This window comes from Mchenga conophoros, linkage group LG11 (genome assembly GCF_057382185.1).
Source record: "Mchenga conophoros isolate Kocher_MC1m ecotype Shallow Benthic linkage group LG11, M_conophoros_male_GT1.1, whole genome shotgun sequence".
Classification (NCBI taxonomy): domain Eukaryota; kingdom Metazoa; phylum Chordata; class Actinopteri; order Cichliformes; family Cichlidae; genus Mchenga; species Mchenga conophoros.
In genome coordinates, this window is record NC_140536.1 from 36725437 (window position 1) to 36751547 (window position 26111).

A 26111-nucleotide genomic window follows, 5' to 3' on the forward strand; every position below is an offset into this window, starting at 1 on the left:
CACAGGGAGAACATGCAAACTCCACACAGAAAGGTTCCAGCCAACCAGGAGGCTCAAACACACAACCTTCATGCTGTGAGGACACAGTGCTAACCACTGCACCACCATGACACCACCAACACAAAAACCTGTTGATGACACAGAGTTTACACTCATGCATGTTGGTCTTACCTCTGGATGCTGAGCTGCTCTCTGGTAACTTCTGCACCAGATCAGTTCTGTTCATGTGCATGAAAACTTCTCTGGTCACCTCCACAGACTGATGACCACGTTCATCCACCATCAGATTCATTATATCTGCTCTGGTTGATGACTGACTCAACCTATATGAGAAGAATGACCGATTCCTCCAAGGAATGATCGTCTGCAGGAGCCTCTTAAATTTCTTGAGCTCCTCATCACTCAAATCATTCAAAGTTTCTAAAAGCAGATGTTTAACAGCTGCCATTGTTGCCGCCTGGAACAATAAACACATTCACGGGGTCACATATTTATTTAGCCAAACACAAGCATCTATTTACTAGTTGTGGTACGTTTATGAAAAAAATGAAGAAAATATAAAACTGTGATCCACTTTTATGGGTTTGAATACTTTTTCTTTACAGGCTGCAGTTCTTCTCTCACTGTGCAGATAAAAACTGAAATATATCCATCAAGAATCTTTCCCTGATTTCACATCATCTTTCATTCTTTATTAATATTTGTAAGTAGAATAAAGTTTCCTGTTTAAGCTGAAAGTGTTTGATGTTTTCAGATTTCTCTGTCCTGTTGAAGAGTCAGGACAAATGTACATGCTGACACTTCCTCAGCTCATCCTCAGTGGTAAAGACATCCTGACATTAGTGTTGCAGAAAATTACTGCTGAAGAAGTCAAACTGAATGAAGCTTCAGTTTGTCACAAACATCCAGCAGAAATCATGAGAAAAATGAGTCAACATGAGAACTGATGATACTTTAGTCCTCTGACTTTCAGCCTGCTGTCTTGTACTGAATCAGAGATGTGACATGACTCACTTTGTGGATCAGTGCAGAGCGTCGTTCATCCACAGAGTGTTTCTCTGAGGAGAAAAGTGCTCAAAGTCACTCATGACAAACACATTTAACAACTAACTGACAATTATTCAGGAAATATGACTTTGGAAAAATGGACAATATGCAGAATTACACTGAAACCTCCTCAGCAATAATAAACAGTATGAAGGAGTCATTTTTGCTCCTCCTCACAAAGTATTTGGATTTAATCTGGTCTCATTTTTATGTATTTATTGAAGTAGATTTTTCCAGAACAGCCATAAAATATGTTTTAAAGATGTGTTTTTTTGTCTTTATTACAAATATTATTTATAAAGTCAAAGAAGACTTTAGTCAGACGTTTATGAGACATGAAAACAGTTTTATGACTTTAATGAGTTTTGATTTTGTTGTCTTACTTCGAGGCAGTGAGCTGCAGTCTGACAGCCTCTGAGCCAGATCAGTCCTCTTCATCTCCTTTAAGACCTCCATGGTCTTCTCCACTGACTGTTGGCCATAAGTCAGCACCATCAGAAACACTGTGTGCTGCAGGTCTGTCCTCATGTACCACATCAATGAGAGGACTGAATCATATTTGCGATGAATTTGTCGCAGGTTCTTATTGAACTCACTGAGCTCCGGCTCATTGAGACCATCCAGAGTTTCCAGCAGCAGCTCAATAACAGACTCCATCGTTTCTACCTGGAAAATTCAAAGAAAATGTTCATGAGATAAATGTGACATTTCTCACTTTCAGGTTTGTTTGTTTTCTCATCAACACTTTACAAATGTAGATGTGTTTAGATGACATCATCCATCACATAAGGTGATGATGTCATTGGTCATATTTGTCACAATGATCACAAACAGCTGATTAACAATTATTCTGCTTCTGTTAACAAGTTCAGGACTTTTCTGACCTGCTGCAGACCTCCCTCACTGCACACGCTCAACTTATCAAACTTTGACTTTTCCAATCAAAATCAAATCATTTGTTTCTATTGAAGATTTCTATCCTGTGTTTATGAAATGAAAGCTGGATGATCTGAAGTCAGACAGATGTGACATGACTCACTTTGTGGATCAGTGCAGGCCAACGTTCATCCTCAGAGTGTTTCTCTGACAGAAAAGAAAGATTAAAAGCTTCATTCATGACTGATTTAACATCAGTGTTAATAATCAGACACTTTGAAATAACTGATGCTTTGATTTCATTCTGATGATCCTTGTAAGTTGGATTAATAACAACATTAAACTTGTTAACATGAAGTCATATTTGATGGGAAACTATCAACGTGTGAGGAAATGATCCAGTTCTGTTTCATTCAGTAATTCTTCTTCTTCATCTTCTTCATCTTCATATCAATGAGTGTATTTATTGATTCATGTGTTTTCTGGACACTGACCTTTCTCTGTTTCCTCCACATCAAATCCTTCAGCTGATGATCCTGCAGCTGCAACACATTGAATACAAACTGTAACTACATGATACAGACACTGTGTGTGTCCTTTATGTGTGCTCATCCTGAGTATAACACTGAGTCCTGACAATAAAAAGCTTTAATATTTCACTTTCAGCTGTGCTGACTGAAGGCAGAAGGAGGCCATAGTTACACAATCACAGAGAAATCACTGAAAAGACTTTGAATCATTTACCTCATACAGGTCGTCTGTCTCCATAGTGGAGTTTCAATCAAAGCTAACATAAAGATCCATTTACAACACAAGACTGATATTAATGAGCTCAAAATGCAAAAAACAAAGAAAAATATTTTCAAAGGAAAGAAGTTCAAAGAGCTTTAAAACAACATTTACTAAAGAAAGTCACTGATTCAATAAGCTGAATATTTTTACTTTAAACATTGAAATATGAAAACAAATCTGTTTAATTTTACTGTGTTTGTACAACCTGAATGTGTTCATTTATCAACGTCTGTCCAAAATAAATCAGAGGAAACAAATTCTTTCATTTATAAATGATAATAAAGTTTATATTATGCAGTTCTTGTTGTGAGTTTCTCTGATTTAATTCTTTAAATTAATTTTTACTGTAAGGTGTAATATTATATTTAAAATCCTTCCACACACAGTTAAGAATAATCCCAACATATCTGTTGTATTAATTTATGCAGCTTATGATTATTGTACAGCTGTCCTTCTTGGCCAGGACACTCTTGTAAAACAGATTTTTAATGTCACAAGTTTATTTTTTCCTGGTTAAATAAACTTTAATGAATAAATAAAATGTATTAAAGTTATTACAGACACTCTGACAGATTATTTCCTCTTACCTTTGAGTCCTGAGCTGCTCTCTGACAGCCTCTGCACCAGATCAGTTCTCTGCATGTCTGTTAAAACCTCCCTGATCACCTCCACAGACTGATGACCCCATTTATCAATCATATCATTCACTATTCCTCTTCTGTCATTATTCAGTTTGATTTGTGGAAGACTCTTCTGAAAACAAGTGAACTGCAGGAACCACATGAACTTGTTGAGATCCTGATCACTCAAATCCTCCAGTGTTTCTAGAAGCACATCTTTAACAGCTGCCATTGTTGCAACCTGGAAAATTCAAACATTCATAAAGAAAAAATGTTTCCTCACTGAGAAAATTACAGATTTATGTTTTTGTAGCTGTTTTAAACTTTGAATGTTTTCAATGTTTTCTCTGAAACACTTTGTTTTCTTTTATTATCTTATTTATTAAGATGTATTTATGTAAACACACTTTTTAATAATCTTTGATTTTAAATCTAAAAACATTTCTGTGACAACTGTTTAATCTAAATGATGAAATTATGATTTTCAAACTGCATCTTATTGAATCAAAGCTGAACTCTGCAGAGTCAGACAGATGAGACGTTACTCACTTTATGGATCAGTGCAGACAGATGTTCATCCAGATGTTTGTCTGAAAAAAGAGAAATTAACAGAAATAGAAATAAGTGTTTAATAAAAGCTAATCGAGCTTTAAAAAATACACAGAGATCAAAAAAAAAAAGTTACATTTAAACCTGCTGAACATCATTTTCTGCTCGTCAACAATGCTCTCTTTGCTCTGTAAATCTGACTGTTTCTAATATGAACTGAAGCAGAAACACTTTTATCATTTTAACATGTTTTGTCTTTATCTTACTTTGAGCTTCTGAGCTGCTGTCTGTCAGCCTCTGAGCCAGATCAGTCCTCTTCATCTCCTTTAAAACCTCCACGATCTTCTCCACTGACTGTTGGCCAAAAGTCCTCACCATCCAAAACACCACGTCCTGCACGTCCTGCACGTCCTGCACGTCCAGCAGGTCTGACATCGCAGACAGACTCATGGGGATGATTGAGCCCCATGAGTCTGACATCCCAGACAGACTCATGAGGCTCATTGAGCCAAGTTTTATTCCCAGGATCTGGATGAAGTCTCTGACCTCGCTGCCTCTCAGATCAGCCAGTGTCTCCAAAAGCAGCTCAATAAGAGACTCCATCGTTTCCACCTGGTAAAAACAGAGGTCACATGACAGCGATGCATCATTCAAATGTCTGTTTGATTTTTAATCAACAGAAACATTTTAGTGTGCTAAAAATAAATTCATGTTTGACTCCAATTCCTTCTAAAAACCTGAAAAGATGACCTTTGACCTTCAGACATAAAGCTGCGTCTTTTTAAGGTCATGACCGGTCGACCAGATGTCGAGCAGAAAACAACCTCCATGAACATCTGGTGCTCGGTGGGTACCTGCTTGGATTGGTTTTTTATTTCTTGGCTCATTTTTTCCTCTTTTTGAAGGATTTAATTTTCATGAACAGGTTTGTGACTCTGTTTTACTGCCTGACTGTAACTCTGTCAAAGACTGAGCTACAAAAACTGCAGTGAGTCTCCTGATTTTACAAACAGAGGGGAGCTTTAACTGCTCGCATCTTTACTGATAAACAGAAAGACTTGAATTTAATCTGCTTTTAAAATGTAAATAAGGTTTAATATTTCTATACCAATCATGTATAAAACTCATGTGTACATGACAAAGCTGCAGCTTGAATCTCATGTGTATGATTTGTGTTTAAGATGAAGATCATTTTCAGTCTTCATCTACTGAATCAAAGCTGAACTGTGTGAAGTCGACTGATGTGACGTTACTCACTCTCTGGCTCAGTGGAGGAAACTGTTTGTCTGAGGAGAAAAGAAAGAGAAAAAGTCAGATTAGAAACTGTTTTATCATCAGGCTTTATGAGGATTTAGAACATGAAAGATTTCACATCAAAGTGACACTTAAACCTCGTTAACTCGTTAATAATGATTTTAGAGAGAGGCCTAACTTTGTGAATGAGAGCACACACAGGATACTCTGATCGCTGATCACTTTCATGTGTGTGTATACACACACACACACACACATATATAAATATACACTACATGTCTTTGAACGTGACGGGAGTCGACTCCAGACCGGGCGTTTCTGTCCAATGAGGGTCCCAGGCTGCCTCTCCCATGCTAACCAACCGTAACTTGGACATAACTTGGACATTCCCAGATAGACTTAAAGGAAACTCATTTCTGTTTGTATCCATAATCTCATTCTTTCAGTCCTCAGAGCTTGTGACCATATGCATGGGCAGGAACATAGCTCCACCTACAAATCTAAAACATCAGGGCCCGCTCTCTCCTCACCAGGGCAGATCAGCAGAGCATCCACATCACTGCAAACACAGCACTAATCTATCTGTCAATCTCCTGCTCCACTCTCCCCTCCCCTGTGAACGACACCCTTAGATACTTAAACTCCTCCAAATGGGGGAACTCGTCCGTGACCTGGAGTGAGCACTCCACCCTTTACCAGCTGAGAACCATGGCCTAAAACTTGGAGGTGCTACTTTCACCCACTTGTTGCACATTCAGATTCAAACTGCCCCAGTGAGAGTTGGAGGTCGTGACTCCATGAAGCGCTTTGTCTCTCCAAAGCGTGCTGCACATGCGTGTCTGTTACATGCTTCCTTGATATGGGTTGCGTGACCAGAGAACTCCAGCTCTCTCAGGTACAGTAGATGCAGCTACGTCTCCAACATTCTGATAACTTCTGGAAAGTTCCCCATCCAGACGATGAAGGCAGTGATGGCATCTGAGTCTTTCTTCTTTATAAACACTGACAGATACTAGATACTGTGTGTTACTTTAATTTAGGACCAGCTGCAACTGAATAAATTCACAATACAGTTAATAAGTCCCATTTATTAAAACTGTAAAGGTGGAATTGTTTGACTGGAGTCCTCTGACACCTACAAACATTTGTATTTTTAAAGAAGCACCAATCAAAGCAGAAATAGAAAATTGTGTGAAACAGCAACAAACTGACAAATTCATTAAAAATTTAAATGATAGAAAAAAAAACACATCTGTGAGGTATGACAAAAATCTACCACAGACTTCAGTCAGTATGATGAGGGTTAATAGTGACATAATTATAACCTGTAGAGCTGCTTGAAGACTTTCCAACCATGTTGAATGATGTTGGATGTTTTTGTTCTGATCGGATCAAAATACTGTAACTGAGCTTGTGTAACAGTGTTTATGGTGTGTGTGATTCCATAATAACCACAATGGATTTGTGATGTTTATTGGCTCAATGGCGCCCTCTCTCAGAGGCAGTGGATCACTGCACTGTGTGGGATCATTAGGTATCAGCACGTGTGCGACCACTATACAGAGCATGTGACCTCTGTAACTGTCTAACTGTTAATAAGAAGAGTTTCAGTGGTTTGTTGTAATTGTGAAGTCCTGAAACAGTCACATAATATCACTGCACACCGGCTATAAGCTGCTATTATTTTGTAGTGTGCTGTGTTTGAGCCTCCTGTAATGAGCCAGCCTGCCTGACCTGCACATATTCTGCTCTAATCCACGTTATAAAAAGCAGCACGAAAATATAAACGTCTTTGTTCATCATTCACTACACAACACAGAGTCAAGAGATTTTTCTATCAGTCAGCACCTGGTTTCATATGAATGTGATAAACTATGTGCAGTATTCTCACATATTTAAGTCTTTGTTCTCTTATTTGTGGTTCCTGAGGTGATACCTGATAATCTCTGCACCAGATCAGTCCTGTTCATCTTCATTAAAGCCTTTCTGGTCTCCTCCACACTCTCTCCTCTGTACGTCTCCTCCATCAGCTTCACTACATCCTGTGTGTTTGCTGTTTTCAGTCGACCCCTTGGCTTGGATGATAGATCTTTCTCCAGTTCAGTGAGTGACTTGAACTCAGCAAAGTCCTCTGGACTCAACTGGTTCAGTGTTTCAATGAGCAGCTTCTTAGTCGTCATAGTTACCACCTGGAAAATGAAGGAATCATATTATACATGAAGGACAGCATGTCTGCTGTTTGTTCATTTGATGGATGGAAACTGACTGCTTTGTATTTCACTAATGACAACATTACTGACATGGACGTCTGTTACTTTTCCATCACCCAAATGAAAACTGTGATTGGACGTGAACGTCAAACATCAGCTTGAAACTTGAGTAAAATTGTGTAATAAAAACATGCAACCCACAGCAGCGTGAGTGTGTGAGTTTGAGTTCAGCTTGTTGGAAAGGCCCTCCACAACAGTCTCGTTTTCAAATGTGCCTCCTTGCGAAAATGAATTGCCCACCCCTGGTTTATACAAACTCTTTCAAATTAAAAGCCCTCTAGATTCTCACAGGTGAGAAACACTTTAATTCTCAACAAGGCTTTTATTTACTTACATGAAGGAACCTTTTAAAAACAAGCGCGTTCACAGGTGTACACACGGGGACTCACACACACAAACTACACCCTTTTTGGCTCCTACCTCAAAGCACACTGTGCGCTGTCGATCTTACGTGCTGCACAATAAGGTTTAATATTTAGTATTTACTGTTATATTCACATAGATCATCATGATGTTGTTTATTCTATTGCTCTCGTCTTCTTCTGCTTGTTTTCTTTTTTCTTTCTCAACAGGTGATCCAGGTAAAAATAAATAAAAACTCTTTCTCTCCCTCTCTTTCTTTCATCCTTTCTCCCTGTCCTATCCCCCAGTCATGTCTGTCCCGTCTGTAACAACCAAAAATAAAATAAATACATAATTATAATGAAGGTCAATCAAATGGACAAATATGGCAAGGCTACGATGATCCAACTGGTAAAGTAAAGCATCTTTCTTGGCCTTCAGGCAACAATTCTGATGGCTAAAGATCCAAACGGGACACAAAAAAAAAAAAAAAAAAGTCTTTCCTGGAGAAATTTGAGGTTGCAGATGTTTCAGGGCTGAAGCCTTATCATATGTGTGCTCTTTGGTCCAGGTCGGACAATGTATGACAGAGTGAGAGGCAATAAGATTTTCATGGCGAATCATCGAAATTCGCCGTGGCGCCACGGCCTCACCATGTCCCGAAAACTCAAAAGCTCCGCAGTTTAACATGGCCCGGGTGTGTAGTTGACACTGACCAAATATGAAGGTTATGCAATAGAACCCCAAATAGGTGGCTGAGTTTTTGAGCATGTTTAGGCCCTCAAACAGGCCCTTGTTTTGCCTGAATAATAATAATAATAATAATAATAATAATAAGAAACAGAGCAGATAGAGGGCCTTCGCACTCCCCTAACAAGGAAGCAGAACTACGAATGTGAACTTCCAGGAGGAAGCAGAACTTAATGCCGCGCTTACCTTCAATACTTCATGTAAAATGTGAACACCAGGAATCACTGCTGATGGAAAATCATTCTTCAGTGTTTGTGAAGCAGCTTAGTGTGAGGCACTGTTCTCCCGCTGCTTTCTCTCACTTTCTGTAAACGCTGAGGCGGAAAAACTTCCGCTTTTCTGCGTCTCTCTCCTCCCAGCTGTCAGCCCGCCTGAATAACGGAGGCGCCTTGATGCGACTGTTGTTCTAATTTTGCGCCATAGAAATAAACAGAGTTGAAATAGATGTTACCGCCTTTCCATCAACGTTACCTTTGGCTCAGGTATGAGTAGAAAGAGTGACGTCGTGTCTCTTTAATCAGTCTCTGCATCTCCAAAGCAACAACGGATACACCGAGTTTAATAAATACTGAATCCGTTAATAATAATAAAAAGTTCCATAATCCAAAGTAAGCATCACATTCACATGCTAACTAGAGCTACTTATGTCTGACTGAACACTCTTAAGCTGTAATTTACCACAGACGGTATAAATCTTTAATACTGTGTGTTTCTGTTATTCACTAAACATCTGTCAACGATCAGGAAGACCTGCAGTTTCCTGGAGAGCCAACAGGGGGCGAAACCAACCCACTGAATTAACAATGGTACAGGGAGGGACGCTGGTTTGAGGGCGGAGTCCTTTACTCTGTCGTCAGTGGAAACATTATTGCTGCAGACTCCACATTAACACTGTGAGAAGCATCCAGTTTCAAAGATGCTTCGTCTGTTTCATCGTGTTTAATGTTCAAGATGAGGATGATTTACAGCCTGAATCTACTGAATGAAAGCTGAGTTAGAGTCACACTCACTCTCACTTCAACAGTGCAGCTCCATGTTCATCCACAGAGTGTTTCTCTGAGGAGGAAAGACATTTACAATCAACTCTGAGGATTCAAACATCATCACACATCCAAGTAGAATCAGCCTTCAGACGACACAGATGATTTAAAAGAGAAAATCATGTGAAACTAAATAAAATGACATAAGAACCCAACAAAGAAACCCTCCATCCTGTCCAACCAAAGTAACTGGGGGTTCCCAGCTGTGATAATGAGAGAGGGTACACCTGTCCACCTCAGGTTTTAAACAGACAGACAACCTTTCACACCCACATTTAATTTAGAACCAGCAATAAAGCCAACAAGCATGTGTTTGGACTGGAAACCAGAGCACTCTGAGGAAAAGCATGCAGGCACAGGGAGAACATGCAAACTCCACACAGAAAGGTTCCAGCCAACCAGGAGGCTCAAACACACAACCTTCATGCTGTGAGGACACAGTGCTAACCACTGCACCACCATGACACCACCAACACAAAAACCTGTTGATGACACAGAGTTTACACTCATGCATGTTGGTCTTACCTCTGGATGCTGAGCTGCTCTCTGGTGACTTCTGCACCAGATCAGTTCTGTTCATGTGCATGAAAACTTCTCTGGTCACCTCCACAGACTGATGACCAAGTTTATCCACCATCAGATTCACTACATCTGCTCTGGTTGATGATGGACTCTGTGATTTGTATGACAGACTCATCCAAATAAAAATTGACTTCAGGAATCTCTTGAACTCCTCGAGCTCAAATCATTCGAAGCTTCCAAAAGCAGTTGTTTCACAGCTGCCACCATTGCCACCTGGAAAAGTCATTCAATTTGCAGGACATTTATTTATTTATCCATTTTATCCAAATAAGCTCTTTTAGAAAGTTCAGTATGATTTCTCATAACCACAAAAAAGCAGAAATCATGAGAAAAATGACTCAACATGAGAACTGATGATACTTTAGTCCTCTGACTTTCAGCCTGCTGTCTTGTACTGAATCAGAGATGTGACATGACTCACTTTGTGGATCAGTGCAGAGCGTCGTTCGTCCACAGAGTGTTTCTCTGAGGAGAAAAGTGCTCAAAGTCACTCACAAGAGACTTACTTACCAACTGACAGTTGTATAATCTTCAACATTACATTTAAAGCTCAACCATGATAGACACTGTTTGTGTTATTCAGTCTCTCAGACTGAAGGAGTCACTTTTTGTCATTTTTTTGTTCCTTGAACACTCATAAATTCTGATTTGGACAACAATCTGTCTTTTCTCTACAATATTTTTATGAAAGACAAAAACTTTACTTATGAGACATCTTAACCACCAGAGTTCATTTAACTTATTTCATCTTTGTTGTCTTACTTTTGGGTTCTGGGCTGCAGTCTGACGGCCTCTGAGCCAGATCAGCCCCCTTCATCTCGTTTAAACCCTCCATGGTCTCCTCCACTGACCGCTCACCGTAAGTCAGGACCATGAAAAACACCGTGTCCTGCAGGTCTGTCCTCATGTAGATGATTCTTTGGATGTCTGACTAATGTTTGTAATGAATTTTACGCAGGACTTCCTTGAAAACCTCAAGTTCCCAGTAACTCAGACCAGCCAGGGTTTCCAAAATCAGCTCAATAACAGACGCCAACGTTTCTACCTGAGAAAAAAAAGGTAAATGCGACTTTTCTCCAGTTTTTTTTCTATCTCATCAACGTCTCATAAATGTTTAGATTACACCAGACACAGTTACAAGCAAATGATGTAAGTGATAATTACACACCTGATTAACATTTATTCCAACCTGATGAATTTAATCTTTCTGTTTATCTTTTCTACATGTAGGAGTTTTTTAAACTGAACATGTTCAGTGAACGCTGCATCATTTAAATACAGTCATAGGTGATATTACTCACTTTCTGGCTCAGCGCAGCCCAGTATTCATCCACAAAGTTTCTCTGGGAGAAATATTACAATATCATGGTTACCATGAGAAAAGAAAGTGTAGCAGCTCCACAGCAGACTCGTCCACAGTTTAATGCTTTTCAGCACAATCTTTATTCATACTTACACTCGGTTGCTGTTACAAACACACACAGCTGCAGCTTTTCAGCCGCCACAACAACAACTCTCAGGATCAGGTACAGATTTTAAAGCTGATGCTGGCAAAGTTAGAAAGGTGCCGGCTGTGAACAACACCTCATCTATCTATTACTTCATTTGCTCTCTTTAGGCTCCACAATGATTGTCTGTCTAGTGTCTGTCGTCCACCTTAAATCCATTCATAACTTATTTAACGTCAGGGTTAATGATCAGAAAACAATTAAGTGTGTAAGGAAAGAATTTAGTCGTTTGTAATCTTAATATTAATGTCTGTGTTTTATTTAACAATATCTATTATTAAACACTTCAGTGAAGAAAATCCTCCTGCCTTCTTTCAGGAAGACAAAAAAACTTCCATTGTTCAGTTTTTGTGACTTGGTTCAAAGATTTTGAATCAACTCTTGATAATTTTTTTATTAGGGATAATTATTCTCTTACCTTTGAGTCCTGAGCTGCTCTCTGACAGCCTCTGCACCAGATCAGTTCTCTGCATGTCCCTGAAAACATCAATGGTTACCTCCACAGACTGTTGGCCACATGTTTGCACCATCGCGTTCACTATATGTTTTCTGTTTGTACTCGGTGGGAATTGTGGAAGGCCCCTCTGAAAACATGTGAACTGCAGGAACCACATGAACTCCTTGAGACCCTGATCACTCAAATCCTCCCGTGTTTCTAGAAGCAGATCTTTAACAGCTGCCATTGTTGCAACCTGGAAAATTCAAACATTCATGAAGAAAAATTAAATATTAATGTTTCTGTTGCTGTTTTAAATATTAAAACTAATTGAAGACATTTAAATCATGTTTTCTCAAAAAAATTTAATATAAAAAAGCCAACATTTATAAAGAAAATATATCATTTCCACACTAAGACATTTTTTGGCATTTCTATGATAATGTATGATTTTCACCTAAAACACTCAGACACTGTGCAAACGAGCTGGCCCCAGTGTTTTCTGGCATTTTCAACTCCTCACTGCAGGCATGTCATGTGCCTGCCTGCTTCAAGTCCTCTACCATAATCCCTGTCCCAAGAAACCTAGGATCACTGGACTAAATGACTACAGACCCGTGGCTCTGACATCTGTGGTCATGAAGTCATTTGAGCGCCTGGTTCTCTCCTATCTCAAGACCCTCACGGCCCCCCTCCTGGACCCCCTGCAGTTTGCATACAGAGCCAACAGGTCTGTAGATGACGCCATCAACATGGCCCTACACTTCATCCTGCAGCATCTGGACTCCCCAGGAACCTACGCCAGGATCCTGTTTGTGGACTTCAGCTCTGCCTTCAACACCATCCTTCCAGACCATCTCCGAGGCAAGCTTTCCCAGATGAATGTGCCTGATCCCATCTGCCGGTGGATCACTGACTTCCTGTCAGACAGGAAGCAGCATGTGAGGCTGGGAAAGAATGTCTCGGACTCCCGGACCATCAGCACCGGCTCCCCTCAGGGCTGTGTTCTTTCTCCTCTGCTCTTCTCCCTGTACACCAACTGCTGCACCTCCACCCACCAGTCTGTCAAGCTAATCAAGTTTGCAGATGACACCACCGTTATTGGACTCATCTCGGACGGGGATGAGTCTGCCTACAGGAGGGAGGTTGAACGTCTGGTGTCTTGGTGCAGCCACAACAACCTGGTGCTGAATGCCCAGAAGACAGTGGAGATTATTGTGGACTTCAGGAAGCACACAGCCCCACTCCCCCCCATCATCCTGACTGACACCCCCATCACCTCTGTGGACTCATTCTGCTTCCTGGGTACCACCATCACCCAGGACCTGAAGTGGGAGCCCACCATCACCTCCGTCATTAAGAAAGCCCAGCAGAGGATGTACTTCCTGAGGCAGCTGAAGAAATTCAACCTGCCAACACGGACGATGATGCAATTCTACACTGCAATCATCGAGTCCATCCTCACCTCCTCCATCACCGTGTGGTACGCTGGAGCCACTATCAGGGACAAACAGAGACTGCAGCGTGTTGTGCGCTCTGCTGAGAAGGTGATTGGCTGCAGACTCCCATCTCTGCAGGACCTGTACACCTCCAGGACACTGGGGCGTGCAGCTCGGATCTCAGCTGACCCTTCTCACCCTGGACACAGTCTGTTTGACCTGCTCCCCTCAGGCAGGAGGCTCCGGTCCATTCGCACCAGAACCTCTCGCCATAAGAACAGTTTCTTCCTCTCTGCTGTTGGACACATGAACAATAACCATATGACTGTCCCCGCCACTAACACATGACCCTACGCTGTGTCACTGCATCATTCCATGTTTGCACTGATCACCACCTGCACTCATGTATATATCTTTCTACATAGCACTTTTAATTCTTATTCTTATTTTTATTTTCATGTCTATTTAAGCATTTATGACAGTATGTTTGCACTGAAGCACCGCAGCAATTTCCTAATGTTGTAAACCTGCTCAACATTTGGCAATAAAACCCTTCTGATTCTTCTGATTCTGATTCTGATTCTGAAAACACAGATACATTTAGTAACGAGGGCCTGAGCATTCACAGTGTGAAGACCTTGTTGTGTATTCACTATTATTATTATTATTATTGTTTGTGAAGGTTCTCAGTCATCCAGGTCATCGTAGTCTAAGGAGCTTAGAAAGAAAAGTGTCTGGACTTCTTTAAGTTGCTTGAAGACGTTTCACCTCTCATCCGAGAAGCTTCTTGAAGACCATGGCATGAAGACCATCACTGGATTCAGGCCAACCAACAGCAGGGGAGCTGAGGGAGGTGAGAATAGAGCCAACGAGTTGAATCTGTTTTTCAATAGATTCAACACCACAGTGTCTGCTCACTCCCCCACAACCTCACCTGCAGTCAGCCTGGAATCCAGAGCCACACCACTGTGCCAGCCTCTCTCTTCACATGTTGCCTCCTGTGAGATTCCTGACACCCCTTCCCCACCCATCACCTTCACTCAATACCAGGTTGAGATGCAAATGAGGAGACTTCACTCAGGCAAGTCTGCTGGACCAGACGGAGTGAGTCCCCTTGTCCTCAAGACCTGTGGCCCCCAGCTGTGTGGAGTCTTTCATAAACTGTTTATGCTGAGTCTGAGTCTGCAGAGGGTCCCGGTGATGTGGAAGACATCATGCCTCGTCCCTGTACCAAAGACGCCACGTCCCAGTGGCCCCCAGGATTACAGGCCCGTGGCACTGACCTCCCACATCATGAAGACCCTGGAAAGGCTCATCCTGGACCAGCTGCGACCCATAGTAAGACCACATCTGGATCCCCTTCAGTTCGCTTATCAGCCTCGTCTCGGAACTGAGGACGCCATCATCTACCTGCTCAATCGTGTCTACACCCATCTGGACCAGCCGGCGAGCACTGTGAGGGTCATGTTTTTTGACTTTTCCAGTGCTTTCAACAGCATCAGGCCGACCCTCCTGGGTGATAAGTTAGCAGCGATGCAGGTGGATGCTTCTCTGGTGTCCTGGATTGTTGATTACCTGACAGGAAGACCACAATATGTACGTCTCCCACAGTGTGTGTCTGACAAGGTGATCAGCCACACAGGGGCACCACAGGGGACTGTCCTCTCCCCCTTCCTCTTCACCCTCTACACCACAGACTTCAGCCACTGCACAGAGACCTGCCATCTTCAGAAGTTTTCTGATGACTCTGCGGTGGTTGGATGCATCAGCAGGGATGATGAGACAGAGTACCGGGCTGTGGTCGACTCCTTTGTCACGTGGTGTGAGCAGAATCATCTGCAGCTCAACGTGGCAAAGACCAAGGAACTGATCGTGGACTTCAGGAAGACCAGGAAACACTTGACCCCTGTTTCAATCCAGGGGGTCAGTGTTGACATTGTGGAGGACTATAAATACCTTGGAGTTCACATTGACAATAAACTGGACTGGGCTAAAAACACCACAGCACTTTACAGGAAGGGCCAGAGTCGTCTCTATTTTTTGAGGCGACTGAGGTCCTTCAGCATCTGCCAGAAAATGCTGAGGATTTTCTACGAGTCTGTTGTGGCCAGTGCGATCCTCTATGCTGTTGCATGCTGGGGGAGCAGGCTGAGGGTCGCAGATGCCAACAGACTTAATAAACTAATCCGTAAGGCCAGCAATGTTGTGGGGATGGAGCTGGACACCCTCAAGGTGGTGTCGGAGAGGCGGATGCTGTCCAAGATAAAGACAATGTTGGATAACACCTCCCACCCACTCCATGACATGCTGGTCAGTCACAGGAGCACGTTCAGTGAGAGACTGAGATGACCGAAAAGCACCACTGAACGACACAGGAAATCTTTCCTGCCTGTGGCTCCCTGTACAACGCATCCACTTAACACACTGGTTACTGCTACAACTACACATGTTTCTTTTCCAACTATTTATTTATGAGTGACTTATGTATGTACAGTGGGGCAAAAAAGTATTTAGTCAGCCACCGATTGTGCAAGTTCCCCCACTTAAAATGATGACAGAGGTCAGTAATTTGCACCAGAGGTACACTTCAACTGTGAGAGACAGAATGTGAAAGAAAAATCCATGAATCCACATGGTAGGATTTGTAAAGAATTTATTCGTAAATTAGGGTGGAAAATAAGTATTTGGTCACCTCAAACAAGGAAAATCTCTGGCTCTCACAGACCTGTAACGTCTTCTGTAAGAAGCTTTTCTGTCCCCCACTCGTTACCTGTATGAATGGCACCTGTTTGAACTCATCATCTGTATAAAAGACACCTGTCCACAGCCTCAAACAGTCAGACTCCAAACTCCGCCATGGCCAAGACCAAAGAGCTTTCGAAGGACAGCAGGAAAAGTATTGTAGACCTGCACCAGACTGGGAAGAGTGAATCTACAACAGGCAAGCAGCTTGGTGTGAAAAAATCAACTGTGGGAGCAATCATCAGAAAATGGAAGACATACAAGACCACTGATAATCTCCCTCGATCTGGGGCTCCACGCAAGATCTCATCCCGTGGGGTCAAAATGATCATGAGAACGGTGAGCAAAGATCCCAGAACCACACGGGGGGACCTGGTGAATGACCTGCAGAGAGCTGGGACCAAAGTAACAAAGGTCACCATCAGTAACACACTACAACGGCAGGGAATCAAATCCCGCAGTGCCAGACGTGTTCCGCTGCTGAAGCCAGTGCATGTCCAGGCCCGTCTGAAGTTTGCCAGAGAGCACATGGATGATACAGCAGAGGATTGGGAGAATGTCATGTGGTCAGATGAAACCAAAGTAGAACTTTTTGGTATAAACTCAACTCGTCGTGTTTGGAGGAAGAAGAATACTGAGTTGCATCCCAAGAACACCATACCTACTGTGAAGCATGGGGGTGGAAACATCATGCTATGGGGCTGTTTTTCTGCCAAGGGGACAGGACGACTGATCCGTGTTAAGGACAGAATGAATGGGGCCATGTATCGTGAGATTTTGAGCCAAAACCTCCTTCCATCAGTGAGAACTTTGAAGATGAAACGAGGCTGGGTCTTCCAACATGACAATGATCCAAAACACACCGCCCGGGCAACAAAGGAGTGGCTCCGTAAGAAGCATTTGAAAGTCCTGGAGTGGCCTAGCCAGTCTCCAGACCTCAACCCCATAGAAAATCTGTGGCGGGAGTTGAAAGTCCGTGTTGCTCGGCGACAGCCCCAAAACATCACTGCTCTCGAGAAGATCTGCATGGAGGAAAGGGCCAAAATACCAGCTACTGTGTGTGCAAACCTGGTAAAGACCTATAGTAAACGTTTGACCTCTGTTATTGCCAACAAAGGTTATGTTACAAAGTATTGAGTTGTATTTTTGTTATTGACCAAATACTTATTTTCCACCCTGATTTACCAATAAATTCTTTACAAATCCTACCATGTGGATTCATGGATTTTTTTTTCACATTCTGTCTCTCACAGTTGAAGTGTACCTCTGGTGCAAATTACTGACCTCTGTCATCATTTTAGGTGGGGGAACTTGCACAATCGGTGGCTGACTAAATACTTTTTTGCCCCACTGTATGTATGTATATATATGTATATATTGTACTATTCTTAGTTAGTGTATTGTCTGTCTTGTCTTAATGTTGGTTTAAAATGGAGCACTGTAACAAAAAATAATTTCCCCCAGGGATCAATAAAGTATTCTGATTCTGATTCTGTTTCTTCAGTTCTAGGATCAAATGGTGGAGAGTCCCAGATTTAAACCCAGTGGGAGTTTCCCCCCAAAGACGGACGAAGGACCCCCTGATGATCCTCTACCTAATCACATGAGCCAAGGTGTGAAAACGGGTGTGGGTCACAATCAGCCAGGGTTTCAGGTGAGCTCAATGTGAAACCTGGCCCTACCCTATCATGTGATTTCCTGAGGTCAGACGCCCCAGGATGTGAGTGGGCGTTAAGGCGTCTGGGAAGGATCTCAGAACTGGATTATAGATGGCAGAGAGTTGGTGTCATAAGCCGTGTGTACATTGGCATCCTCGAGGATGCCAATGTACACACGGACAGACAGGACAGATGGTTTGAAAGAGGAGTGAAAGAAGCCATTTCTGTCCACTGTGAGCGACCATCTTTGAACAGTGGCGGTGGTTTACGACACCAACTGTCTGCCATCTATAATCCAGTGTTGAGATCCTTCCCAGACGCCTTAACACCCACTCACATGCTTTTCTTTCCAAGCTCCTTAGACCACTATTATTATTATTATTCAGGCAAATGAATCACTTTTTTTAGGACACACATATAACTGAGAATTGGATAAGAAGGGCCTCTGCCTTTGACCACCACTCAGTACATGTTAAACCCACCCACTGCACTGCCCCCTGCAGGTGGTGGGCCTACAGGACGATGGGCCCGAGCCACCCAAAGAGCTATCCAGTCTAATTGATTACATTATGATTGTCATTCTGCATCTTACTGAATAAAAGCTGAGCTCTGCACAGAGAGGATGAGGGACAATGCTCGCTTTGTGGATCAGTGCAGACAGATGTTCATCCAGTTGTTTTTCTAATACAAAGAGGAAATAAAAGAAATAGAAATAGTTTTTTAACTACTCATTTTCTCATTTCAAATCTTTCTGTTGACATTATGAACATATGTTGAGAACAAGTTTTGGTATTTTTAACTATTTACTTACTTGTTGGCTCTGAGCTGCTGTCTGACAGCTGCTGAGTCAGATCCGTCATCTTCATCTCCATGGTTTTCTTTACTGACTGTTGGCCATAAGCCTGTAACATTAAAAACACTGTGTCTGCCACCTTCAGCAACCTCCATGGGACGGCTGAGTTATATTTCCTCTTGAGGCCTTTCTTTAAGTCCATGAGCTCGCTGTCACTCAGATTCCCCAGTGTCTCTGAAAGCAGCTGAATGAGAGACTCCATCGTTTCTACCTGGCAAAAACAGAGGTCACATGACAGACATGTGCAATTCAAATGGTTGTTCCACCTCTGATTAACAGAAAATTGTTCAGTTTGTTAAAGGAAGATTCATTTTCAACATGATACTTTTCAAAGCCCGAAAATACAACTTTTCACCTCTGACCCATTTTCAGGCATGAAAGTTGTCTTTTATACTGCCATGACTGAATTTTTGCAATCCTTCTTATCCACTGCAAACCTATTGCAACTATTATATCATGATGAGATGCTGTGGGTGAGGACACGTTCAAGTGCAGCAGTAGAGACACCACAATGTTTGGAGCAGGGGCGATTTTAGCCCATTTTCGGGGGTGCTGAATGAATCAAAGCACCCCCAAAGATTTCTTACTTTTTTTGACAATATTTGCTGTTTGTGTGACACACTGCTAAAAATATAAAAAGCATACAGTACTTGGTTGAGACATAACATTTTAACAACAAAAGTATAGATAACCCCTCCCCCCTCCCAAAATGGTTTGTTCCAGCTCCCCCCTCCTCTGGCTCTGGCGCTCTTGCTGCCAGAGCGATGGTGGCTGAGACGCAGGGGAGTGGAGGTGTAAGTGCCTGGCTTAAAACAGGACATATTAGCTGCATTTAACCTTCAGTTGCTCTTTATATAGTTAGGTAGGAGTCAGGCCATGTTTCTTTTTAGCTGAAAAACATTACACCAGGCAAGGGCGTAGATTTGGTTTTGGCATTGGTGGGGACGGATGATTCAACCACCGAACCCTGCCCTGTTTCTTTTTTTCCCCCTTTTTGTCTTTGCTTCTTGATAAAAGGAGAAGTATACTTGCCTACATATGCTATTCTACATGCTTTTAAACCATTTAAAATCACAACTCATAGTTTTATATGTGAATGATATAATGTTAAATTACTATTAAACAAATGACTGACTAAGTATTTCAGGCTTTAGTTCAGCCATATTCCATATAAATCAGGTATCATACAAAAATAAAAACAGCTTCAAATACTGTCATGACAATAAAAGAATATGACTTTAAGGACTTAACAACATTACTTCAGTAATAGCACACCAACATCTCTGATACATTAGCACTAAGGGAACACTGAATGACCTGCTGGTTTTTGTCCATAAAACTACTCATCTCAGATTACCACAAAGTAAAAGATCTCTCAGCAAGATTATGCAACATTTTAGGCACTATTGCCCCGATCAAGTCAGTGAGCTGAGATTTTCTATTCTAAACATGAACTACTGTTACAGCAACATGGACTACTGGTGTCCCACACAACTCAATGTCCACTGTGTGAAGCAGCCAAACACAGGCCTGCTCCTCTCGTTAACTGAGATAAACTGCTGGCATATTGGTTTTACATCTATACTGTCCAGTCTCTCCTGGTGGACACACAGCAGCATTGTTTAATCTCATTTGAGTCATTGTTGACCGTAGCCAACTTTTTAGTCCTCTGAGAGCACTGAAGCTTCTTTCAGCCTCAGTACCTGCGTTCTATCCTCAGATTAAAATTATTATTAAGTGCCTGATGTGCCTCATGTTTGGCCCTGGCTCTTCCCCTCTGACTGCACTAGGACATATTGCCACCTGATAAAATAACACACTGATTCGTGCCATATAAAACGTGAGACGTGTCAATTCAGATTCTTTGTCAAATACACTAATGAATCAATTTACATCAGCAGCCCAACAATTGTCATGATAATAAATACTATTTAATCTACAGCACCAAATCATCAGTCAGTCACCTGTGACCTCGCCTTATCACCTGTGTCCGAGCTACATGGCAGAGCTGCCTCTGTCACCTGATCAATAACAGTGAGGCATTCCACATACATGCAGTCACACATGTGCTTCAAATACAGTCATGAACCAACAACAATGTTTGTAGTGTGAGTGCATTTTTAAAACAATTTGTGCAAACTGCACTACAAGGATATTTGCAAAAGCATGACTACCAAAATCGTGACTACCTCATGACATTTTGTCTCAAAAATTAACCCTATGAATACGTCAGTGCCATTAGGATGAAATTATTGTGTCACCAACATTTTAACGTTAGACATATAATTCTAACAGCCTCTGTAAACTAATATCCGGGCTCGCTCAAAGCTGCCGTTTTCTCTGACAGTTTCAATCAAAATTAGAAATGCTGCTCTGAGACTGAGAGAACTAACAGTGCTGCCTGTTGTGCAGTTAGTTTCCAAAACACGTTATTCGTGGTTACATACAATTTTAGACTGATGTGGGCCAAAGCCTAGCACAGCCTGTAACGTTATTATGACGGACACATTTTATGAGTTAATTTGGCTTTAAGTGTGTAACAAGTGTCACCTGGCAGTTTGTTGCTCTCTGCCAGGTGATTGGCTGAAGAGCTGTGAAAAGGTAGTGGGTGTGTGGGGTGAAGTCAGCGCTCTTCTGTGGAAAAAACCCAGAGGCAATTATTTCACTCGGGTGTGAGTGGGTATACTGTCGGTAAGAGACTTTTGCCATTTTTGTTTGGATCGTTTGCTATTGCATGTGCCTATTTTTAATGTGTCATTGGACTTTTTTAGTGTGACCTCACTTTTGTTTTTTTTGTTTAATTGTTTGTGCCACTTCCCTTCATCTCCCAATCGCAGGCCATGCATAGCACTGATTCCCAGCTGCGCTGAGACCCGAATTGTTTGCAGTGTGTGCCACGATTGCAGTGTCGCTAAGCGGGGTGTGACGGGTTTCAGTAAGGTAACTTTATTTATACCTAAAGGCAAGGTAAATTTGCTTTACAGAAAAATGACAGCATTTGACATCCCTTTAAAAACACACATACCTAGTAAAGATATAAACCTCACTGTGGCACATATATAGTAATTTTAATATTTTGAATCAAAAACAGTTCTTATTTAATTCAGTGACAGCAACGGGGACAAAGCTATTTTTATAAGGCTTTGTCCTGCATCTCGGAAATAGAAACCTCCGTCCTGAGGGAAGAAGCTGAAATTCACCCCTTAGAGGATGGGAACCATTTTTAAGGATTGATAAAGCCATCCTCTGTACCTGCTTAGAGTACAGGGAGGCTAAACAAGACTGTGGCTCACCTATCAGACGACTGGACCATCTCACTATCTGATTTAGAGAGTTTTTCTCTGTGACAGAGGTCTGACCAAACCATGCCACCAAACAAAAGGATAAAACAGACTCAATAAAAGAACGATAAAACAAAGTTAAAATTTTTTGGTCAATGTGGAAATGAACAAGTTTCCTAAGGCAATAAAGGTGCTGGTGACCCTTTTTACAAACTGATTTGCAATTTTGATCAAAGTTCAGTTTTTCATTGATTATGGTCCCAAGATATTTATATGATTGTACTTGCTCTATTTTCTGACCTTTAATTAAAGTGACTGCTTGCCCATTTTGTTGTTTCCTAAAATCAACAACCATGTCTTTTGTTTTAGATATGTTCAGCTGGAGATAAGACTCCTCACACCACTGAACAAAGTCATCAATGACTGGACCGTGGTTAATTTCACCCTCTTTCAGTAGGCTGACAATAACAGAGTCATCTGCATATTTAATAATGACCCTGTTTTCATGTCTGCCCTGACACATATTTGTATAGAGAGTGAATAATAAGGGCAATAGGACGCACCCTTGAGGAGAACCTGTGGAGGAGAACACTGGTGATAGGTTTTGTATTGTTGATTGTCATTTATGCTTAGAAACATTTACTCATATATGCTTAGAAGAGTATAATCATTTTTAGATTGAAAGAATGTCTCATCCTAAAGAGGTCTGTAAGAACTCTGTGTAGCTGAAGAGGGGGTGCGTTCACTCCTCTGTACAGAGTGTGTTCTGGCATAGATCACACTTCCTAGGAGAGTTTATCTTTTCTTGTTGATTTATGATATAGCAAGCACACGTATATCTGTTTAAGTATAAGAGCCTTTTGTTAGATGGACTTAGACGTCCTGGCACTAGCAGAGCATGTTTCCAGCAATAAGCCTTAAAAAATAATGTGCACATACTTTAGTTAATCATACTAGATGCAAAAACTGCTTTAACTGCTTGAAAAAAATAATTATCTCTGTCAATATGAGGTATATTTTATGTTAAAGTTACTCAGTCTTTATTCCTATTCTGTGCTAGTAGTCGCGGTGATAACTACATTTGCTATATTCAGAGCTAATGACAATATTGTCATTTTACTCAACACTGCTACGGTATTGGCCTGCCGTTGACAATTGCTTCAACTTCACATAGCAATGTCCGCAAGCATTCATCATCCAGAGGTTGCTGCTTTAGGATCTGGTTAAGAATTTTTCTAACTGAGCGAATTTGTCTCTCCCAGATTCCTCCAAAATATGACCCTGCTGGGGGGTTAAATATCCAGGTGATACCCTTTTGCACGAGCATTTCTGAGATTTTTGAATGATTCCATCCCTTGATTGCTTCACGCATTTCCCTTTCTGCACCCACAAGGTTAGTGCCATTGTCTGATCTCATGACAGAAACTTGACCTCGTCTTGCAATAAACCTCCTGAATGCATTTATGCAAGAATCAGTCTCAAGTGAGTGGGCAACTTCTATGTGTATTGCTCTAACAGCAAGACATGTAAACAATACACCATATCGCTTAACTCTGCTGCGCCCATGCTTGACCTCAAAAGGTCCAAAATAGTCTACGCCCACATTCGTGAATGGAGGTTTGTCAGGAATCAGGCGATCTTGTGGCAAGTTTGCCATTCTTTGTTCACCAGGTTTCGCAGATGTCCTTCTACATGTTACACACTTTGACAGGATCTTTCTTATTGCTGAATCTGCCTGTGGAATCCAGAATCTTTCTCTCAGCCTGGATAATATGTAATTCCTTCCTCCATGGCCTGTTTCTTGGTGAATGTGTCTCAGAATCAAAGTAGAAACATGATGACCTTTAGGGAGAATCACCTGATGCTTAACATCGGTTGGTAGTGCAGACTCATGCAACCTACCGCCAACCCTTAAAACTCCATCCTGGACAAAAGGATCCAGCTTCACAATGTGACTGCTCCTTTTAAGCTTGTCACCCCTTTGAAGACTTGCAATTTCTTCTGCGAAGCTTTGATTTTGACAAAACTTAACAATCTCAGTTTCTCCCTTTGCAACATCTGCAGTAGTAAGTGAAGATCCCTTAATACATGTTTTGAACTGCTGCATTTGACCTGCAACCTTTTCAGATTTCCTTTTGCTGCTGTCACAGCCACTTGCTTGTGACATGAGAAGCCTCCGATGGGCACTTAACCTGCCAAGCAGCTGCTTGAACGTAAGTATCCAGGAAACTGCCTTTTTTAGACGGTACCAGTCTGAATAGTGAGAGATCAGTTTGTTCACTGGATTTTCAGGTAATTTTGTAACATCTACACTCATTACCTCTTTGACTTCGACATCATTTTTTGGTATTTCTTTAATGTCCGGTGGAATTGGCCAGTTTTTCTTATCTTTTGTCAAAAACTCTGGCCCAGCAATCCAGTTTGAACACTTCATGAATGTCTCTGTGTTCATTCCTCTTGAAGCGTGGTCAGCAGGGTTTAATTCAGAGTTTACATACATCCACTGACTTGGTTTTGTGTTGTCTCTAATAAGTGACACTCTGTTTGCTACAAATGTCTTAAATCTGATGTTCTCGCTGCAAATGTACTTTAAAACAGTGCTACTGTCAGACCAAAACACAGATTCTTCTCGTGGCATTTGCAGCTCCTTTCTCATGAGCTTGTCCATTTTTACAGCAACTGCAGCTGCTGTCAACTCGAGACGTGGAATTGTTATCTGCTTCAGAGGAGACACTCTGGACTTGCCCATAATGAATGAGCAGTGAGTTTCTCTTTTCTGGTTTGTGATAAGGAGGTAAGTAACGACTCCGTAACCTCTCTCACTGGCATCAGCGAAGCGGTGCAATTGTGTAGATATGACCACTCCAAATCCAGCAGGTTTCAAACACCTGTTGACGGTAAAGCCATGAAGTTTTGAAAGCTCTGAATGCCAAACTTGTGACCTTTGAGCCAGTTCAGCTGGGATTTCCTCATCCCATGAAATCTTCCTGCCACATAGCTCTCGCAGGATGATTTTTGCTGTCAGAATGACAGGAGACAAAAAGCCCAATGGGTCATATATTGCACTTACAAATGAGAGGATGCCTCGCCTAGTCGTTGGCACAGGTTTTTCAGTTATCCTGATCTTGAATACATCTGTCTCTGTGCACCAGTTCACTCCTAGGACTCTTTCATCTGGTAGTGCATCATGTCTCAAATCCAAATCTTTCATCTCCTTTGCTCTTTCCTTTTCAGGAATGGAAGCAAGGACAGCTCTGCTGTTGCTCATCCACTTTGTTAAGTGAAATCCTCCACTCTCACACAATGCAGACAGGTCCCTGACCATAGTACATGCCTCTGTTTCATCTGAAACTGACAGAAGACAATCATCTACATAAAAATTGTTCAGAACAGCATTAACTGCTGCTAGTGGCATTTTTTCTTTAGCATCTTCTGCTGCCTTTTTTAGTGCATAGTTTGCACAGCTTGGGGAGGATGTTGCCCCAAACAAGTGCACCATCATTTTGTATTCTTGCAGAGGTTCATTCAAGTTCCCGTTTGGCCACCAGAGAAAACGCAAAAGATCACTGTCCTCTGGAGGTACTCGCACCTGGTGATACATAGCTTCTATGTCTGACATCAAGGCAATGTGATCCCACCTAAACCTTGTTAGTACTCCAATCAGTGTGTTCGTTAGGTTTGGCCCTTGCAAGAGTTCTTCGTTCAGTGATTTCCCTTGAAAGGATGCTGCACAGACAAAAACTACACGGAGTTTTCTTTTCTGAGGGTGGTACACCCCATGGTGTGGTATGTACCAAACTCTCTCATTTTCAGGGGTAGTCTTTATGTTTTGTACCTGAACTGCATAGCCTTTATTCAGCAAGTCAGACATGAAGCTCTGATACTCCTTATGAAACTCTGTGTATCTGATTAGTTTTCTTTTCAGATTCTCTGCCCTCTGCATTACTGCACTGCGGTTGTTTGGCATTTTGACAGCTTTGTTTTCATTTCATTCATTTTTCATTTATTTATTCATTTTCAGGCACAACAAATACCTATATTGAACATAAAATACACAAAACAAAAAACAAAA

The 26111-nt window shown here is 41.7% G+C and overlaps 2 protein-coding genes across 4 annotated transcripts in view; both read right to left on the reverse strand.

The window, feature by feature from the left end:
- The window catches only part of LOC146564940 (uncharacterized), a 62120-nt gene that overhangs the window by 10202 nt on the left and 25807 nt on the right, over positions 1-26111 (reverse strand). Inside the window, exons 1-11 of one of the 3 annotated variants that reach the window (XM_085292754.1) lie at positions 8972-9197; positions 7075-7327; positions 5142-5170; positions 4151-4496; positions 3885-3925; positions 3303-3576; positions 2418-2465; positions 2087-2130; positions 1431-1713; positions 1015-1058; positions 172-457 (exon numbers count right to left, since the gene is read on the reverse strand). In XM_085292754.1, coding sequence (XP_085148880.1) covers positions 172-457; positions 1015-1058; positions 1431-1713; positions 2087-2130; positions 2418-2465; positions 3303-3576; positions 3885-3925; positions 4151-4496; positions 5142-5170; positions 7075-7318 — 1639 coding nt within the window. In that variant the 5' untranslated portion in view covers positions 7319-7327; positions 8972-9197. Of the gene's footprint in view, positions 1-171; positions 458-1014; positions 1059-1430; positions 1714-2086; positions 2131-2417; positions 2466-3302; positions 3577-3884; positions 3926-4150; positions 4497-5141; positions 5171-7074; positions 7328-8686; positions 8905-8971; positions 9198-26111 lie in introns of those variants that run through there. The other 2 variants (XM_085292753.1, XM_085292752.1) reach the window with 2 other exon arrangements.
- LOC146564942 (uncharacterized) lies at positions 10499-26006 on the reverse strand. Its single transcript, XM_085290627.1, has 6 exons — positions 25875-26006; positions 18717-18969; positions 18546-18586; positions 12049-12322; positions 10885-10968; positions 10499-10587 (listed from the first exon to the last, which is right to left on the reverse strand). The coding sequence occupies exons 1-6, from the start codon at positions 26004-26006 to the stop codon at positions 10499-10501; spliced, it is 873 nt and encodes a 290-aa protein (XP_085146753.1).

Coding starts and splice junctions, on each gene's coding strand:
- LOC146564942 (XM_085290627.1), bottom strand. CDS start 26,006: ATGCCAAACAACCGCAGTGCAGTAATGCAGAGGGCAGAGAATCTGAAA. Junction 18,587..18,716: donor CAGCAGCTCAGAGCCAACAA/GTAAGTAAATAG, acceptor TCTTTGTATTAG/AAAAACAACTGGATGAACAT. Junction 12,323..18,545: donor TGTCTGCACTGATCCACAAA/GCGAGCATTGTC, acceptor TGAATTTTCCAG/GTTGCAACAATGGCAGCTGT.